This window comes from Astyanax mexicanus, chromosome 17, assembly GCF_023375975.1.
Source record: "Astyanax mexicanus isolate ESR-SI-001 chromosome 17, AstMex3_surface, whole genome shotgun sequence".
NCBI lineage: Eukaryota > Metazoa > Chordata > Actinopteri > Characiformes > Acestrorhamphidae > Astyanax > Astyanax mexicanus.
Window position 1 is genome coordinate 37,064,943 of NC_064424.1, and position 20,719 is coordinate 37,085,661.

At 39.9% G+C, this 20,719-nt stretch overlaps 2 protein-coding genes across 8 annotated transcripts in view; one reads left to right on the forward strand and one right to left on the reverse strand.

Moving 5' to 3' along the window:
- Positions 1–947: 947 nt before the first annotated feature.
- LOC125782358 (cyclic nucleotide-gated cation channel beta-1-like) overlaps positions 948–20,719 on the forward strand; it is a 141,632-nt gene continuing 121,860 nt past the window's right edge. The window contains exon 1 of the mRNA XM_049466112.1: positions 948–2,433. Coding sequence (XP_049322069.1) covers positions 1,863–2,150 — 288 coding nt within the window. The 5' untranslated portion in view covers positions 948–1,862 and the 3' untranslated portion in view covers positions 2,151–2,433. The remainder of the gene's footprint in view (positions 2,434–20,719) is intronic.
- mapk10 (mitogen-activated protein kinase 10) overlaps positions 6,532–20,719 on the reverse strand; it is a 186,094-nt gene continuing 171,906 nt past the window's right edge. For 4 of the 7 annotated variants that reach the window (XM_049466100.1, XM_049466095.1, XM_049466094.1 and 1 more), the window contains exon 13: positions 6,532–10,792. In XM_049466100.1, the coding sequence (XP_049322057.1) occupies positions 10,650–10,792 (143 nt within the window). In that variant the 3' untranslated portion in view covers positions 6,532–10,649. Of the gene's footprint in view, positions 10,798–20,719 lie in introns of all 7 variants that reach the window. The other 3 variants (XM_049466097.1, XM_049466098.1, XM_049466099.1) reach the window with 3 other exon arrangements.

Here is a 20,719-nt window from a genome sequence, read left to right on the forward strand (position 1 = left end):
GCTCCAGGACCTGCCGGGCAGAGTCTGAGCCAAAAGCGGGAGAGCCGGTCCAGCACTGATGAAGTGTCTGCTTTCCCCTGCTGGAGTGTTAGAGCTCAGTGTCTGTGTGTCTGCTGACCTAGCAGATTCGTAACGCTGATATTAACTGGAGTCTGAGAGGGTGCAGTTGAATGAAACAAAGATAGATTTGTAGATGTTTATATGATCCACCATACACTAATGTTTGATTTTAGTAATATTAATTGTAATTAATTGTAATTAATAATAATAATTGCATAGTGCTTGCGTTCATACCCCTTAGACTTTTTCACATTTTGTCACCTTACATCCACAAGCTTAAATCATAAACCAACACAAGGTATCAGACAACTGTGAATGAAACAAAAATAATGTAATTTTAGTGTCAGTATAAATTCACCTGTTCTGTGGTTTATTAGAACATTATAGAATAAACATCATCACGAAGTCCAAGAATCTCACCACACATAAAGTTGTGGAAAAGTTTAAAGCAGGGTTAGGTTGTAAAACCACCTCAGGCTTTAAGCATCCCAAGGGGCACTGTCCAATCCATCATCCAAAAATAGAAAAAGTATTCAACACTTGCAACCCTACCAAGGCATGGGCGCATCTACCAAAATTGACAGATCAAGCAAAGGCAGCACTGGTCAGAGAAGCAGCCAAGAGGCCCATGGTCACTCTGGAGAAGCTGCAGAAATCCACAGCTCAGGTAGGACAATCCACAGGATAACTATTAGTTTTGCAGTCTACAAACCTGGCAAGAAAAAAAAATGTTGACAGAAAGACAGTTTGAAAGTAATTTTGCAGTTTGGCACAAGCCATATAAAGGAAACAGCAAACGTGGGTGCTCTGGTGATAAAAGACCGAAGTTGAACATGGCAAAGCACTCTGTGAAAAACATGTATCATTTTTGTTACACTTTACAATAATGGGCTACTTTGTAATTAAAAAGTGTGAGCTTTGGGTGAAAAGCAGGTAAACAGAGCAATACTACATCATTAGATCTGGCTGAATCTGAATCACATATGAACTTAAAAGTCAAAGCTGTTGGATATCTGAGTAAAAAATGTTTAGTATTTAGTATTTTTAGTATTTCGGTGCGCGCACTAGCAGAGCAAACGAGCGCTCAGGCCAGGGGGAGGCCACGGACCGCAAGGTGCCGCCACGCTGCTGCTCTTGTGCCGAATCCGACTCCCCTCAGAATTTGGCTCCACTTCGCGAACAGAAAAAAGGCTAAAAAACTGCTGGAGTGGAAACAGCGCTTATAAATAAATTAACAAACACAAAAACAAAGGGTATTCTATCAGTAATTTCATTTAGTTTTAGTTAGTTTTATAAACTCTCAGTTCCAGTTAGTTACCTTTTTTCTTTTAATTATCATTTTTATTAGTTTCAGTTAACAGAAAAATGTTTTTTTACTTTCAGTTTTCGTTATTTTGTTTGTTTTCCTTAATGATACAGTTTTTCTCTATTGCCAAAACACAAAACCCAGTACTCTAAACCAAATGACCAGTTACCTAAACACATTTAGTAAAACTACCCCCCATTTGCCACAACCACAAACACAATTCACCTGTAGACACTGTTCACAAAACCCATCCCCTTTTTTTCAAAACTCTAAACACATTTTGCCTTGCTAAAACACATTTTGCATTTATCTCTGCTCCAATATATATTGTGAAGCTCATGTGATGCAAAATGCCACCCACAGTCAGCAAAACTTAAACACAATGAACATACCTGGTGTCATTCAGTAAACACGACTCATAATTGAAAACACCTGTTGCAAATGATGTGACCACACCTATATAAGTCAGTTTCCTGAAGGTTCCAAACAAAAATGGATGATCAAGGCAGAAGAAGAGGAGTTCATGTCAGAGGAGGGAGAGGAGCAGGTCCAGGAGGGAGAGGAGCGGGCCGAGGAGGGAGAGGAGCAGGTCCAGGAGGGAGAGGAGCGGGCCGAGGAGGGAGAGGAGCGGGCCGAGGAGGGAGAGGAGCGGGCCGAGGAGGGAGAGGAGCGGGCCGAGGAGGGAGAGGAGCGGGCCGAGGAGGGAGAGGAGCGGGCCGAGGAGGGAGAGGAGCGGGCCGAGGAGGGAGAGGAGAAGGAGGGCGAGCAAGACTACGCATTTTAATCACAGATGAAATGAGAGCAACAGTCATTGACCACGTCATTTTCCACGGCTGAAGCGGGACAACGAGTCCAACCTAACCTCAGCAGATTCTCAGTGGCCACCATTATTCGGGCCTTCAGAGAACACAACAGGTACTGTATGTACTAGGTTTTTAGTCACTACACTAGATGTTTACAGTATACAGTACTACAGTGGAGTGCACCTACATACAGACAAGTGCAATCATGGTTACAGTAAAAGTGTGTACTGCAAGGACCATTTCTGACCAAATGACTGTATGTTTGTTTCTCTAGAGTTGAAAGATTGCCATTTGCAGGTGCCTTCCAGATTCACACCAGCCCAAGAGGTCCTCATTGTGGATATGGTTCGGGAGAACAATGTGATACAGGAGAGGATCAGTGGTGACAATTTGAACTTTCAGAACATTGACAATGTCAGCCTGAGAACCATAGACAGAGTCCTCAAGCGCCAGAGAGTACGCATGAAGCAGGCCTATAGGGTACCCTTTGAGCGCAACTCTGACAGAATAAAACACCTCCAGTGACCTACAGTACTTTACATGCAATACTATACAATCATACTGTAATGTGCAGTATTGACTGTCTTTCTGAACACCTGAAAACGCTATTTGTTTCCACAGCGGATCTTCGAGTTGGAGTCCATGGCCAGACCCCATGAATTTATATTTGTGGATGAGTCTGGCTTCCACCTCACAAAAAGGAGGAGGAGAGGCCGTAACATCATAGAAGAATATTGCCTGTGATGTTGATGAGGTCCTGTGGCCCGACCCAGCCCGACGACGTGATGCCACCCAATGATTTCAGTGTCAACATACAACATACTGTGTCAATTTACATGTACAACATACTGTAATAAAAGAAATCACACCCTGAACATTGTGTTTTCAATTGTTACTGTACTGTATCTATTGTGTGTAATGGATCCTCCAGGGAGTTTACAGTACTCATTTCTGCACTGAGTTGTGATATTACTGCATTAAAAATACATATTTGAGAATAAATAAGGGTTGCTCAAATGCATCCTGGCAGTTGTGAAACTGTAAAAAGAACAGTCTCACACCCTGAAAATTGTGTTTTGAATATTTTTGGTAATGTGGTTAATGATGCTCAGTAGTGTGTACATTTTTGCAGGCCTTGAGCGGTATTGTGGTGTCAACGTTCGCTTTTGAGCATATGAGCAACTGTTTTGGTGTGATGGGTTGGTTTTGCGCATATGAGGAACTGTTTTGGTGTGATGGGTTGGTTTTGCGCATATGAGGAACTGTTTTGGTGTGATGGGTTGGTTTTGCGCATATGAGCAACTGTTTTGGTGTGATGGGTTGGTTTTGCGCATATGAGCAACTGTTTTGGTGTGATGGGTTGGTTTTGAAAAGAGACTGTGAGGTTGTGTGTACGTAGCTTTAGAAAAGTGTTTTGTGTTTAGAGTTTGTGAAAAATGAGGGGCAGTATCGTGAAATGTGTTTAAGCAATAGAGAAAAACTGTAATACTTGGTTACTTGGTTATATTGTGATTACCACGCCAGAGCTATATATAAAATAAAAATAGCATTAAAAAACAGATGCCTATGTCACAGACCATTTTTCGGGTTCGGGCAGAGATCCTAAGCTTTAATATTGATAAATCGAAACAGAACCGATACCCGATGTATATGTGTGTGTGTGTGTGTTGGGGGGGGGGGGGTTGTGTGTCCACCCTGTTTAACATTATGTACAACCACCTTACAGTACTGCATACAACATAACATCCTCCTCACTGACCCTCACGACTGCCCTCACGACTGCCCTCACGAGCTCCAATGTCATCATCAAATTTGCTGACGACACAACAATTGTTGGCCTGATCTCCAATAACGACAAATCGGCCTACAGTGAGGAGGTTAACATCCTGGAAAACTGGTGCCAGGAGAATAACCTCTCTCTAAACGTCAGCAAGACTAAGGAGCTGATTGTGGACTTCAGGAAGCAGGAGAGAGCACACTCCTCAATCTCCATCAACGGGACTGCAGTGGAGAGGGTCAGCAGCTTCAGGTTTCTGGGTGTTCACATCAGCAAGGATCTGACATGGACAGAACACACCACACGGGTGGTGAAATAACCCAACAATGCCTGTACTTCCTCAGACGGCTGAGGAGGTTTAGTCTGAACCCCAGCATCCTCAGGACTTCTACACCTGCACTGTGGAAAGCATTCTGACGGGCAGCATCACCACCTGGTACGGGAACTGTGCTGCTCTGGAGCGGAAATCCCTGCAGAGGGTAGTGTGTACAGCACAGTAAATCACTGGGGTTCAGCTCCCAAACCTTTTGGATTTATACACCAACCGCTGCCTGAGGAAATCCAAAAGGATCATGAAGGACCCCTCCCATCCAAGCCACTCCGTTCTCACAGCTGCCGAGTGGAAGAAGGCTCAGAAGATTGAAAACCAGAACCAACCGGTTCCGAGACAGCTTCTTCCCCAGGCGACCAGGCTGTGGAACAGCCAGTAGAACAGTGTTCTGCCCAACCCACCCCACTGACACCCATACAAACTCTACACCCTGCACTTTACTTTACACTGCATCTATCAGACTTTCACATATTATACAGCATTCTGCACCTTGTACTTCCCACTCAACTCATTCCTTACCTGCACTCACACACAGTTATTCTGTCACCTACTGGACTATTTCCTCTCTTCCACACACACACTCTAGATATCTGCGACTCCAAACTGCTAAACTCTAAACACAATTCCACATGTTCTCACTCAGATATCATTCTAAATCACAGCTTTACAAATCACTAAACACAAACTTCATCATTTTGAACACCTTGTTCACCTGAGAATCACTGACCTTCAAATACAAAACTCTAATTAGCAAGTAGTCTCACACAAGTTGCAGCTATATAAACTTAATTAGAAGAACGTTTCAATCATTTTTCAGAATATAAAAGAGGCATCACGTGACTGATACAGCCCTACTATGTTGTGATCTGGGATAATGTAAGTTTCCACTGGGCAGCTCTGGTCAATGGTCCCCCGTTGTTTGGAGAGGGAGAATATTGCAGCTGATGTAGATGAGATCTTCTGGCCTGACCGAGATCAGGGGTCTGATGAACAGTGATCTGTTTCTTTGCATTTTGCAATAAATACATTTTTGTGTCCTCTTCGTATGTGAATTTTCCTTATCATGTTTCTCATTGTGAAAATAGGTGAAAATTACAGTTTTGCAACATTTTACATACAGTACATATAGCTTACATTTGTATAGTACTGTAAATGGGGGGGGGGGGGGTGTCCTACACCACACCAAATAAATAAAAAAAAACAGAAAGCCAACATATTTCCATGGCCTCATGAAGTCAAAAACATAACCAAACACTTCTGATAACAGTGCTCTGAATTGATCTTGTCAGTGTTTATTTGAGGCTCTGTAAGAGATAAAATAGCTGTGTGTGTTGTTTTGGTGGAAGGAATCAGTTTTGCTGGAGATTTGTAGAGTTTCAAGAAAGGAGTTAATAATTTGCAGTTTGTGTTTAGAGTTTTGAGAAACTGAGCCAAGTTTTTAGAAATGCGTTTAAACATTTGGGAAAAACTGTATTATATTTTATTTTATTACTCTTCTTGTGAAATTTTATTCTTGCACATTGGTGGGAATCTGCACCCAAGTTTTTCACTCACATGTACACCTGTTCTCTGTGACGTGACAATAAAAATCTTGAATCTTGAATATTATAAGTCCTGACCTTGCAGTGTGATGTTTACATTCGCAGCATCATTAGCTTTCATTAGGCATTAAAATCCCTGCTGAAAACAAGCTGGTAACACTCAACCTGAAAAAGCTGTTTGACCAGTTTAGTTATTTACCATCATTGGTTATATTTTAGTTTGAGCCTGATGGTTCACTTAGTCTACAAGCCTGATTAAGCATGACCAAGTTAGTTGACACTCATGATCTTGCAAGCCATCAACAAGTCCATGCTGGTCCACCTTCAGGATCAAGCACGATCAAACTCAAATTATGTTAACCAGCAAACATAATGGTTTTAGCCTGGGTGACCAGCTTTTTAACCACCTGCACCATGAAACACCAGGTCATACCATCCAAACCAGTCAGGAAAAGCTGGTCTTGGAAAAGCTTTTTTGTAAAAACAATTGGGTATTTCACCAGTAAACAAACAAGCAAATAAAACACCTACCATAAAACAACAAATGAGTTCATCACTACAGTAGGTATGCCTCAATGTTTAGTATAAGGGCTTGTGTAGCTTCATGACAAAATGCAGATTTAAAGTGTAATGCGTCAAATATTATATAAGCATTAGTACAGATTAGGCACAGCTTAACAATTGGTACAAACAAGCAACGAAAAAAAGAAATGTGAGTTTCATTCCTTTATTAAAATGATTTAGTACACAGATCAAATTAGACAAGTACAGATACAAAACAAAACCATACAACTTAAATATTATATGATCCAGTTTTCTGTTTTTAACTGTGTACTTCATAACATTTACGGAATGAGGCTTATCATTAGTCTAGAACTGAAAAACACCAGTCGTGTGGTTAAAGGTTGAGGTTTCATTTACATTACATCATTAAGAAATGCAACAATTACATTAAGTGTGAGGGTATATTTTTTGGGGTAATTTTTTAGGAGGGGGAGTGGATGGTTTGGGAGGCTTTGGAGGATTGGAGGTTTGGGAGGGTTTGGGGCTTTGGGATGTTTGGAGGGTTTGGAAAGTTTGGAGGGTTTGATGGTTTGGGAGTTTGGAGGGTTTTGGGGGTCGGAGGGTTTGGGAGTTTGGAGGGTTTGGGAGTTTGAAGGGTTTGGTGGTTTGGAAAGTTTGGAGGGTTTTGGGGGTTCAGGAATTTGGAGGGTTTGGGAGTTTGGAAAGTTTGGAGGGTTTTGGGAGTTTGGAGGGTTTGGGGGTTGGAGGGTTTGGGAGTTTGGAGGGTTTGGGGGTTGAAGGGTTTGGGAGTTTGAAGGGTTTGGTGGTTTGGAAAGTTTGGAGGGTTTTGGGGGTTTGGGAGTTTAGAGGGTTTGGGAGTTTGGAGGGTTTGGGGGTTGGAGGGTTTGGGAGTTTGAAGGGTTTGGTGGTTTGGAAAGTTTGGAGGGTTTTGGGACTATGGAGGGTTTGGGAGTTTGGATCATTTGGTGGTTTGGAAAGTTTGGAGGGTTTTGGGGGTTTCGGAGTTTGGAGGTTTTGAGAGTTTGGAGGGTTTGGGGGTTGGAGGGTTAGGGAGTTTGAAGGTTTTTAAGAGTATGGAAGGTTTGGTGGTTTGGAAAGTTTGGGGGGGGGGGGGTTGAGAGTATGGAGGGTTTAGGGGTTAGGAGGTTTTGGAGGTTTGGAGGGTTTAAGGGGTTGGGGTGGTTTGTGAGGTTTGGGTTCTGTGACTATGTAGCTACTAAGACAAAGGGGTTGGGGAGGGAAGAGACCCGACACACCAGGCACCGCCAACGTTTTAAAGTTTACAGAACTAGAGAATAGCTGTAGTGATGAAGGAAACGACCCAGCCGCCGCCTGGGCAACCTCACCCCAACTCGGCTCAACACGACCCACCTTCAGTGTTATCATACTGCTATTGTCATTGTTTTGAAAGAAGATGAAAGAAGAAGAGGAAACTGCATTATATCAAAGGCACTACCCGATACAGGTTCCATCTCAAAAAATAAATAGGCATAATAAATAAATAAATTCCCGCTCAGAGCGTCACCTCGTCTTCACCTCACTCTGACTTCAGCTTTTTTAGGTAGGTAGGTAGTAAGTTTGGATTCCCTTTAGACAAAAAGAAAAATGAAATATAAGGATGAAAAATGAGGTATTAATAATTGTGACCCAGTTAGGTGACTACGGTGGTCCCTCTAGTAGAGCCCACCCTGACTAAGTGGTGCTCGCCACATACTAAGTGGCTAGGACCAGATACAATGTGGTGAGCACCAGATACTAAGTGGCGGTCACTAGATACTATGTGGTGAGCAAAAGATACTAAGTGGTGAACGCCAGATGTTAATAGGACAAAAAAATGTTCATTGGGCCCAAAGCATTTCGTGCCCAACACATAGCACAATATATTGTTTCACCATTTTAATTGTGTGCATGTACAATAATCATATTACAGTATGTGCCATTTCTGTTTAAAAATATTACATACAATTTGCAGCCTAAATATAATTAATTTAACTTTATTCTTTTACACACAGCATGCATTATAAATTGCATGACATGTTGGATCATTTATGTCTCGTAAATAATAATGTATTTTCTTTTATTGAAAAGTTATGAAATAAGGTAAAGAATGTCATGTTTTCCAGTATAGTGCAGCTCAAAATTTGGACTGTACAATAACCCGTCTATGTAGAACAATTTTACCTCATCAGTGATTATCATGGCACAAACCAGGTATGAGAACCACCGCAGTCACCACACCAACACACACTTTTTAAAAATTGCACTCTTCCACACACTTTTCCTAAACATACAGACCAGCATGACGACAAGGTCAGAGGTGACATAGATGACAGATCAGAGGAGGGGTCAGAGGGCATGGCATGCAAGGCAGCCGCTAAGGCAAGACAATGGCTGTTTTCCGATCTCTGCACTCACATGCTCACAGTGCCCTCAGCCGGCTCTCAGTGACCAGCTTATAGAGTGTCCTAAAACTCCAAGAAACATTCCAGTGATTTTAACCTGCTCTATATACACTTCATGCTGCATCTGCATGCAGATACCTCAGACTCACACTGGGATAACTGGACTTAGCAAAGAACAGAAAATGCATTAAACTCAATGGTGAATACAGAGACTTAAAACTGACACTAGATGTCACTACGTGTTTAAATATAGTGAAAGTGTTTGTTTTTTTAAAAGGAAGCAGTTTTGTTTTTTCTTTCTGGATCTTGAACGAGAGAGCATGTAAAGAAACTGGCTTAATTTCCATAATTATAGTTGTCCATATGTGATTTCATTTCCATTTATTTTTTAAGGTAGTTAGTAAATACACATTTAATATGTGCTGGGGGTCGGATTCATTCATCTAAGAACATTGGCAGTGGGGTAGTGATGAAAAAGAGGCGGAGTCTGACTTCAGTTTTATTAGAGGAGGCATGCACTTGTCCTGTGTTTACCCTTCCAGTGTCGTGATAGGGGGAGTCCCATAACTCAGCTAAATTGGTAAATTGGTAACTGATGGAACACTATAGATCCAATAAAACAAAATAAACATGGTTTAGGTTAAAAATCACTGGAATAATTCTTTAAAATGTGAAATAAATCAGTACATAAACACAATGCCAGGTCAATGGAAGGTTAAACCAATGAGGAATGGATGAAGTAGTGCAGTTTGTGGATTGACAGTGCTTACCCTCCCCCCCAACAATGGCTTCCTATAGAAACATATACGACTTCATACATACACATATATATATATATATATATATATATATATATATATATATATGACCAGCAGAAACCCCTGACATTCGTCTCGCAGCGTCCAGTAAACTTGTTTATTACAGTGTATACAAACAGAAGGTCTTCTATACTGGATTAGGTTATAATTATTAGCTCAGTCACTTGCGTATTTTTTTCTGCTCATGCAAGACTACAGGCAAGGGCAACTAAGGTCAAAGCGGTGATGTGGCAAGGTGCGCAAGAAAACTCCCAATACTGGCCTTCAGTCCCACTCGAGAATGCCTCACAGCTGTACAGAATTACATATATACAATAAATATATATTATACATAGGGGGCGCTGTTTTACATTAGGCCCCCTATGAGGAGTCCAGCATACAAACACAATCATTTGTTGGTGGAAACCCCTGTTTTTTGAGGGGTCCAGCACAAGCAAAACCATCACATATCAATCAGGACAGGACAGGGGTGGGTGGTGGGGGGGTTATGAGGGAGGGGGGCAGGGGGGGTGCAATGTACAGTATATCAGTATAATTGAGTAGTCATAAACAAAGAGGCCCACCTTGCCACATGCACTAAAAGAGCACTGAAAGAGAAGCTTGCAAGGAACTGGGGAACATCCAGTTAACATTATCATTGTAATCATTATTATTACTATTGTTAATATTATCATTACACTTCACAGAGGTCTTTTATTTTTTTCATTTTCAGAAGCCATAGAAAGGGAGTACAAAGCAAAGCAACTAGTGAGGGTTTCATAAATATACACATCAGAGTGTACCTGGAGCTGTTTTTTATTTTATCTTATAATTTTACTTCTCTTTTTTGAATGACAATGCAGGCTTTTTTTTGGTTATCCATAATTATTATAATTATTCATATTATGTAACATGAAATTTTATTTTAGAATTTGTGATGCATCTCATTATGATTATTTATTGTATTCTTTTTTTTACACATTACAATATTCAGCATTTAACATTTTTTCTCGCAGAATTTTTCTGGCGGAGTGGTGTAGCGGTGCGCTCACTCGGGATGTCCCGTCAGCGTCTGAAGAACATGGGGTTGCGCAGGCAGGCGGCTAGTCACCTGCAGCAGCCCAGGGGTCCGGCGGAGGTCTCCAGGCTGCTGTCTGTGTCGGAGGCCAGGGTCTGGTCGGTGGACATGGAGGAGATGTCGTTGACGGAGGAGGACGGGGGGAGGCTCTCACTGCTGTTCACGGCTGCACCTGTGCTACGGGAAGCAGCGAACAAACGGTTACAACGAAAAAGAGAGAGAAAGAGACACTCAGCATCAGAACATAGAGAGAGGGGGAGGAGCTAAGACATGTAGAGACCGCAGCCAACCGAGCCTTCTGAGCCTATGTTACTCAGGTCCAGCTGGGAGACTTGTAATAAAATCAGTTGATCAATCAGTCAATCAATTAATCAATTAATGACAATGAATGAAAATGATAATAAGCAATGCAATATAAAAATAAGAGTCTCTTCATAATTTTAAAATGCTCTGCATACTAAAATCATTACTTCTAAAACTATGAAAAAAAACATATTCAATTATTTTGAAAAGAAAAAAGTGTTAAACAAATCAGAATATGTTTTATATTTTAAATTCTCTAAAGTAGCACCTCTTGGTTAGATGACAGCTTTACACATCTTGGCTGGATTTTCTCAGTCAGTTTTATGAGGTAGAATCACCTGGAATGGCTTTCAGTTAACAGCTGTGCTGAACTTATCAAAAGTTAATTGTTTGAATGTCTTGTCTCTTAATGTGTTTGAGAGCATCAGTTGTAAAGTTGTGAAGAGGTAGAGTTACAGGTATACAGTGAATAGCTCTATTTAAATAATGTTCTAATTCATATTTGGGAAGAACTACTCAACTACATAAAGAAAATAAAATAGAAATGAAGGTCAGTCAATATGAAACATTTTAAGAACTTTTAAAGTATCCTCAAGTGCAGTCTCAAAGACCAAAAACATCAAAAAACATTATGATAAAAATGACTCTCTTCAGGACTTTCCCAGGAAAGAACCTAAATGCTTCACATAGCATTTTGGTTTGTTTAACACTGACTTTTAAGTTACTGGATGACTTCAGTATTCATTTACAATGTGAAAAAAAAAGAAATACAAACATTGAATGAGAAGGTGTGTTCGACCTTTTTACTGTACATTTTTTATAATTAAACTACCAAATAACTATTATAAAATCAAATCAAGTATCAGATTAGACAAATATACATAAGATCCAATCAAATATCAAATTAATTTAAAACTAATCAAAACAACTGTATAAAACACTGAACCTGAGTAACAACTGACCACAGATCTTAAAACTATATACAGTAATATAAACAGTAATGCAGTTAAGGGTGGAATCCATGTGTTCTCTAATAGCTGAGTTTACATCAGATGTGACAACACAGTTTGTGGGTCACTGTGCCTGATGCCTACAGAAGAATAACCTTTACCCCAGCACTGACACTACACATCCAGAAGTATCCAGACACCCCGCTCTCATTAGTTGCAGTCACAACCTAGTATAAATAACTAGTATGAATTTGATTAATGGAGCAGCTGTGACTGTAAAAGCCTAAGGTCAGAGTGCCCGAATGCCAATCTACAGACTACGGGAGTATTAACACCCAGCGTTGTGCTGTGCAGCATTCTACTTGCATTCTCTGCCTTCAGAAATACTGGCAGAACTATTGTAATCATGCGGCATCAATACCTGATTCACTGATGTGCTTATTGTGTCTGAATACAATCAAATCCTCCTATAGCAATGTTCCACCATCAAGTGTAGAGTAGAGAAGGTTATTGTTACTATTCTTGCTTTTAGAGAAAAAAACACTGGAAAAGCAGGTGTCTACATATATTTGGACATCTAGTGAAGGGACTGTTGGTGGAGCTGGTAGAAAAGGGTTAAGTGGGAAGAAATGTAAAGCTGTGCTTTTATAGTCCAGCAGATGGAGCTGAAACACTGTCAGAAATCCCATTTTCCTTAAAGCCTCTTAGTACTGTGACTGTGATCTTAACTGGTAGAGAGAGTGTTTAATTTGACACTGGCTTGACCATTCTAAAGTCATCTACTCTATATATTAAGTAATACTGCATATATGGACCCCTTTCCAATACCATTAAATCGAGGACTCTTTTCAGTACTAATGTATTATAAAAGTGTGTATAGGTGTGTACATAGACCCTTTTCCTCTTGTACTGCACATAGACTCATTTCCAGTACTAGTGTATTTCACTACTGCATACAGTAGGTATATACACAATATATAGCCCCCAGCATTGGTGTACATGGGTATAAAGAATCCACCCCCCTTCCCATCTTTGGGCTAGAAGGGTTTAAAGCCCCCAGCACTGAGCTAGAGTGGAATAAACCCTCCAGTACTGGCCTATAAGTGTATACACTCACCATTATTGGGCTAGAAGGTTATAAAGCTCTCATCATTAGGCCAGAGGGGAATAAACCCACCAGCATTGGGATACAAGGGTATAAAACTCCCCATTATTAGGCTAGAAGTGTATAAAGCCTCTCAGAACTGAACTAGTAGGGTGTAAAGCCCTGCAGTATTGGGCTATAGTATTTAGACCCTCAGACACTGGGCTAGAGGGGTATTAAGAATTGAACTAGAAAGTATGAAGACACTCAACATTGGCCTAGATGAGTATAAAGCCATTCAGCATTACACTATAATGGTATATAGCTCCTCACATTGGACCAGAAGGGTTTAAAGCCTCTAAGTATTGGGCTAGAAGGTTATAAACTCCCTATAATTGTTCTAGAGTGCTAGTATAAAGCCTTGCCCAAAAAAAGAGGCTTTTACTGCAGTAAAGTGGGACAAACCCGCTATTAATACTGAATGCTGCAGTGCTGCTGTTTTCTGGTCAGGTCAGACTACAAAGCCATGTGGGTCGAGTGTGGAGGCCACAAGAAATACAGAAAAAAAAAGAATAAGAAAGATAGAGGCAGAGAAGACTCCTATTTTCATGTCTCTCTCTCTCTCTCTCTCTCTCTCTCTCCCAGTACCATGGCTTCCTGTAGGACATATATAAAATGACATCTGCACTGCAGAAGCAGTAAACCTCATTTACTTTGCCTTCCATATGAGGTTTGGTTATAATGAGCTTAATCCTGTTTTCTTCAGCAAGGACAACTGAAGGTCAAAAGCAGTAATACTGTGCAAGGTGTGCAAAAAAATAAACTATCAAATTTAACCTTATACTATGAGTGTATATACAACTAGAAAAAAATAACATACAAAAAAATTGATAGTTGGAATGTTTGTGGCATCTGTCCACAAAACCTTCTGCCAATACCATTGTAGATTACTACTAGGGCTGACTGACTGTCGCATACGATGGCTTCCCAAATCTAGAACTAAAGAGCTCACCACAAGGCCTCCATACTCAAACCAAACAGATGATGGATTTGCCATCACGTCCATGCCAGAATGCGCAACCCCTGCCTGTCCCAGCTGTCCTGAATAGGACTGATTGAGCAGCCAGCTGGTTAGAAGAAGACAGAGGCAACACGGAACTAAAAAGACTGAAAGTTAAGAAAGTGTTGGTGGATGGTGTTTGTGTATTTTTGTGCTTTCTGGCTTTCTGACTGCCAGGCCAGACCTCTATCCCCAGGGGCGCCGTCACAATATTAATATAGTATTTTTTTTCTTCACATTTTTAGACAATGACAAAGTCCTTCCAGCTGATCTTTTCATTATTAAAGCCTGTCTATCCTGTAGTGTGTGTATCAGGAATTACTGGTATATACCACAGTAGACATTTTCAAAGTAAAGTACACTTATAATAACAGCCAACATAATCAGCTAAAACACAGAGCGTACCCACAACATCCTCTATATAGGCCCATCCCACACATCTGCACCGCTCTCTCTCTCTCTCTCTCTCTCTCTCTCTCTCTCTCCCTGTCAGAAGAAATGGTGTCATACATGTCCTACACATGTGGTCAGCAAAGAGGAACAAACTAGATCAAGCTAGAAACTACATTTACATCATGGTGGGATACAGGCAATAAAAACAATACATCTAGATACAGACTTCATATGTTATGTTTATAAACATGCTAAGGAAGTTAGGTTGATGCAGTGTGTATCTGTGCCCTCAAACTGGAGCTCTGTGATGAATTTTTACATCCCTCAGCTCCACTTACTCCTGCTAAAGGACATGTACGGTGCCCAGTGTGGGACATAAATGTCCTGTTTATGAGCTGAGGCCTGCAGGGGGTGGCGGTGCAGAATGTGGAGGCGGGGACTGAGATTTATGGGAGATATTGATTTTTACCCCAATCCACTTTTCCACTTCTACAACTTTAAACAAACGCTCACAACTACGCTGTTTACTGCAGCTTCAGGAGGAACACACACACACACCACTGTCTGTCCATCTGTCCTTTCAAATATATTCTATAATCTGTCTTCTGTCCATATAATTGTATATGTAATCTGTCCATTTCTCTCTCTGTCCTTCCATCTAACCATCTGTCCATCCATTCTTTCTGTCCATCAGACTGTCTTTCCAATCCTTCCTTTTTTTTATCTGTATGTCTGTCTGTTCATTCCCTTGTCTGCCTATGCATATATTTATTGATGTTGATACATTCATCTTTCTATCTAATTGTTTGACTATCTCAAAGTCTGGAACTCTTCATCAAAGCACATGCATATTGATTCTGATCAATCTAAAACTACTATTAACACTCAATATAACAGCAAACCCTACTCCAACACACACTCAGACACACACACACACACACACACGCAGTGAGCAGTGAAATACTGCTTGCTGCAGCCCTCACGCTGCATTGCGTATGCTCTGCTCAGCACAAGCACTTTCCATCTGCTTAATTACACAGAGGGCGGGCGAGCAAGTGGCAAAGAGAGAGGAAAGAGGGAAGCAGGATCTTCAGGTTTTATAGAACACACTGCACGGAGGACTATTATTTAAAAGATGACGCCTCATGACCCTGAGTTTCCAGGCCGGAGGGAATCCCGTGAGCGGGACAGTAGTATTACTGAATGTAGGTATTGTATGTATGAACTGTACGCACAGAAGCTGCTGCTGCAGACCAGTACCGTTCTCTCTGCAGCGCTGGAACACAGCCACACAATCATGCAGCAGCCTCCATCCTCTGCACCCAACCACAACACTGAAAACCACCTCTACAGGCCACCCAGGGAAGTGCAGGCCAGTACAGTAGCACTGAAACAGTAGTAATGGAGAGCAATTTTACATTTTGCACATATACTGATGTCTGGCTGCCTATTTACATACACACCTCTTTAGCCATCCATACATCCACTACCTGTTTATCTATCTGTCCTTTCATGTGTCTTTCTGTCAGTCCAGCTCCCAGTCTGTCTCACTTCCATTTATTTACCTTTCTGTCTGTCCATCCACCTACCTATCTGCCCATGTATTAATCTACCTTCTTTTCTCTCTGTCTGTCTGTCCGTCTATCTATCCATCCATTCAGCCATCCATTGTTCCACCTAACCATCTGCCTTTCTATGCATCTGCTTTTAGGTCCCTGTCAATCTGCATATGCATCAATCCATGCTTTGACCTGTCTGTCTATCTGGTCTGTTTACCATTTTATCTACTGTTTGCCTAACCATCAATTGACCTTTCTATATTTATGCACACCGGTTCTTTGTCTGTCCATCTATCTGCCTAAATTCTTATCTGACTATCTTTCTGTCTGTCTGTCTTTAGATATGTCTGTTTGTGTGTTAAGGGTACACTAATTCATCTATTTAACCGTTTGTCTAATCATTTATCCATTCTTTAACCTGTCTGTCTGAATGAGCATTTATATGAATGGATTACATGTGTCTGTATACTTATCCATACTTATCCATTGTCTGATTCTATCCATATATGCATCCATGCATTCATTCATCTCTCTGCTTGGTCTGTTTGTTGCCAGACAAATACATATTGGCAGTGGGGATTAATAAAGTAAAGTATGAGTATGAGTCTGTCTATATACATTTCTATCTGTCTGTCCATCTAATAATCCATCCATCCACCTATCCTTAACTTAACCGCTCTATTATGTCTGTATACTTTATCATTTACCTGTGTGCATCCATCCATATATCTATCCATACACTGCCCCTTTTTTTGTTTGTGTGCATGTCTGTCTGTCTGTCCACATACATTGTCTATCCATCTGTCTGTTTGTGTGCATGCCTGTCTATCCATCTGTCTAACTTCCAATCTGTCTAAATGTCTATCCATTTATCCTTCTACTTGTCTATTTGTCCATCCATCCATTCATCCATAAATCTTCCCATACCCTGTTGGTTTATATCTTATGCATTTTGTGAATATTTCTAAAGATCCAAACAGTAATACAATATAAAATATAAAATGATAATATTAAAACATCAAAGACTTTGTATTAATCATATTCAAAAGCTGTCTTTAAATACATGTTTGGGGGACATTTAGACCATGGATTTCATCCTCAACCCTTAAATACATAGATACAAACACACACAAACACACACACACACAAATACAAATACAATATCACAATGATATCACAATTAGTGTGTGGTTGGCTGCAGTTTGGACATGTTTAGTGTCATAATCCTTTGACTACATCTACAGGGAGAAGTATTATATTAGATATTAATAATAAACATGCCATGTGTAGATTATCACTGAGGTAGGACGTCAGAATTTTGCCGCTGTAATGGTTATAAAGCCTGTTTTAAACATTACCACCATTTATCTTAGCTGTGGAGAGATGTTTTTGCTGCTGGGATAATCACATAATCAGATATAATTAAATATGCATGAGTTTAAGATTAATCAGTGAATATCTTACATCTGGCATATTTACAGATCATAAACAACACAGCCGGGTTACCCAGATACAGACAAGCCTATGCAAAATAACATAATAAAAAAATTGGTCCTAAAAATTATTTCAAGATTTCAAGATATATTACACATTTAATATGTTTTCTTTTAAACAGTAGTCATTAAATAGTCAAAACCTTGAGTTAAAAATCACAATTACAATGTTCAGCAATAACATTAAAACCAGTAAAGAAGAAAAAAAACACTATTGATTATGAGGATAAGTGTAAGAATTCTGAGTCACTTTAAGCAAAACCAAACTGTGATGTTCTAAATGATTAGGTCAGAATATCTCCAGAACATCAGACAGGTCTTGTGGGGTGTTTCTGGGAGGCAATGTTCAGTACCTCGCAAAAGTGTCCAACCATGGAAGGACAACCGGTGAAAAGGATGCCCAGCTCTCACTGATGCTCATTGAGGTTACGCCCACCTAACAACTTACAGAAGTTCTTAACGGATCTGCTGTAATATTAGTCTTAATGCCAGATACCACAGGACGCCTTCAGTAGTCTTGGGGAATCCATGCCTCTAACAAACTGAAAAGTTCTGAAAAAATGACATGGACTTCATGATTTTAGTCAGGTGGTTCTAATGTTATGGCTGATCACTGTATATCTAAAATTCTAAGAAACTCAGTTGCCAGCTGGCATTTAATACTCACAGCATCTATTTCAGTATATTGGAAATGAAATCCTGTGACATTTGTAAACCCCACAGTTTATTTCATTTTCTTTTGACATTTGTTTGCAGACAGTATGAACCCAAAATATTTAATGTTTTGACTAAACAAATACATTTAATTTAGAAAGTTGGGTGGTAAGGCACTTACCACTTAATAATGATGTTACCATTTCTTCATGTGAAATGGACTTGGGTTGTAGTGAAATACAATATTGAGTTTTTTGTCGAATCGCCCACCTCTGTTCTCCCCCAGCATTCCAAAATTAGCTGATGCTCCCAACAGCCTTACAATGTTCAACCCATGCAAATAAATCACTATTTTTATACCATTAACAAACTCAAAGTACCATATTTTTTTACACTATAAAGCACACTCAGTGTATGTGTGTATGAATTTTACCAGACAGGTTGTAAGGAGCAGGAGATGGTTGCAGCATTATACAGGAGTTTTAGTGAAGTTTCTCCAGCACTAAGCAGCCGCAGTGCTAGCTCTTTAGAGGTCAGTATATTGGACTGTAGTCTGCATGATTAACGTGTTAAAACAAGCCGCGTCAGACGAACTGCTAGCTGCTGCTAAATGCAATGCTGAAAATACTGGAAATCTAAGCATACTGTAAATATATGGTTTTCAGGAGAGAAATTTGTGTAGATTTGTGTAACAACATGGCAACACCTTTGTTCCTTACTATTGTTGCTTAAAATGTGACTTATAATCCGGTGCACCTTGTGTATGAAAATAGACCAGAAAATATACGTTCATTCATAGTGTGCCTTTTAATATGATGTGCCTTAATAGTCCATAAAACACGGTAGATGCCTCTGAGCCTGAAATTTGGATTTGTAACAGCTTGACACAGGTTTCGCAGTGTTGTCTGAGGGAATACAGATCACAGGTGTTTATCTTCTAAACAATTAAATTCCAACAGATTCCATCAACGATCTAATGACATTATGCACTGAAGAGGAGGAAATATGCAAATCCCTTCCAATAATTTTCTCACGCATATGTTCTCTGACTTGATGAGAACAGTGGATACTGCTTTGTACCAAGTCAGGATTACCACTGTTGGCGTCATCTGTTGAATGAAATTATTATTTTTTTTATTTATTTAATTTATTTTTACAATATTACTAACCATAATCTGCCTTTGTCACAACATTTTGGAAAGTATATCAGACCTAAAATGCAGAAATGGAAATATATTAGAGCAGAGAAAATATTAAAATATTAAACATCTTGGGTTTATACTGTCTGCAGTCAAATACAAACCAAAGTCGAAGAAAGAAAAAAGTGAATTTATTGGAATTGTTCATTCTTTTCAACCTTTTTCTGACTCCAGTGTCCTGGAGAAAATAACTGCCATTATCAATTCAACAGGCCATGTCCAAACTCCACCAACGAATGCATTCCTTCATATTGCCTCTTGTGAATTTAGACAAGTTTTACAGATAAAAACCCAATTCAAACATGGACAGAGTGTAGATCCACCAGTCAAACGTTTGGACACACCTTTTTCTTTATCTATTTTCTGCATTACAGATTAATATTAAAGACATGAAAACAGTTCAGAGAGACATATGGAATAATATGTAAACAAAAAAGTGTTTGCCCTCCACAATCCCCTGATGTAAAAACTCAACTGAGATAGGGATGTGAGATGAGCTGGAGCTTCACAGCGTGAAGGTAAAGCAGTACTGAGCAGCACCTTCAAAAACACTGAAAAAAAGTGTGCAGGCTGTTTAATACTTTTGTTTACAGAACAATTTCACATGTGTTCCTGTATAGCTTTGATGCCTTTAATATTAAATGTACACTCATAGAATCATAAAAGGAAAGAAAACACTTTGAATGAGAAGCGGTGTGTCCAAACTTTTAACTGGTACTGTATTCACCATAATGAGAGAAAGTAGCTCCACCTCCTTAGTGCATATCACAGTACCTACATTTAGAGTTGGGTTTGTGTCTGTAAACCTCATCCAGCCTGACAGCAGTTATATAGATATATACAGTGGTGTGAAAAAGTGTTTGTCCCCTTCCTCATTTTTTGCATTTTTTTTGCATGTTGATTTTTTGCATGTTTCTGAACATCAAACCAATTTAAATATTAGTCAAAGACAACACAGGTAAACACAAAATGCTATTTTTAAATGAAGGTGTTTATTATTAAGGCAGAAAAAAAATCCAAACCTACATGGCCCTGTGTGAAAAAGTGATTGCCCCTCCTTGTTAAAACATACCGTCACTGTGGTTTCTGACACCTGAGTACACTGTTTCTAGCCACACCCAGGCCTGATTATTGCCACACCTGTTCAATCAAGACATCCCTTAAATAGGACCTGCCTGACAAAGTGAAGTCCATCAAAAGATCCTTAAAAGCTAAACATCATGCCGAGATCCAAAGAAATTCAGGAACAATTGAGAAAGAAGGTAATTGAGATCTATCAGTCTGAAAAGGGTTATAAAGCCATTTCCAAAGCAGACCTCAGTGCATCTGTTTAGGGGGCAGCTGTTCACTTTTTCACACAGGGCCATGTAGTTTTGGATTTTTTTCCTCCCTTAATAATAAACA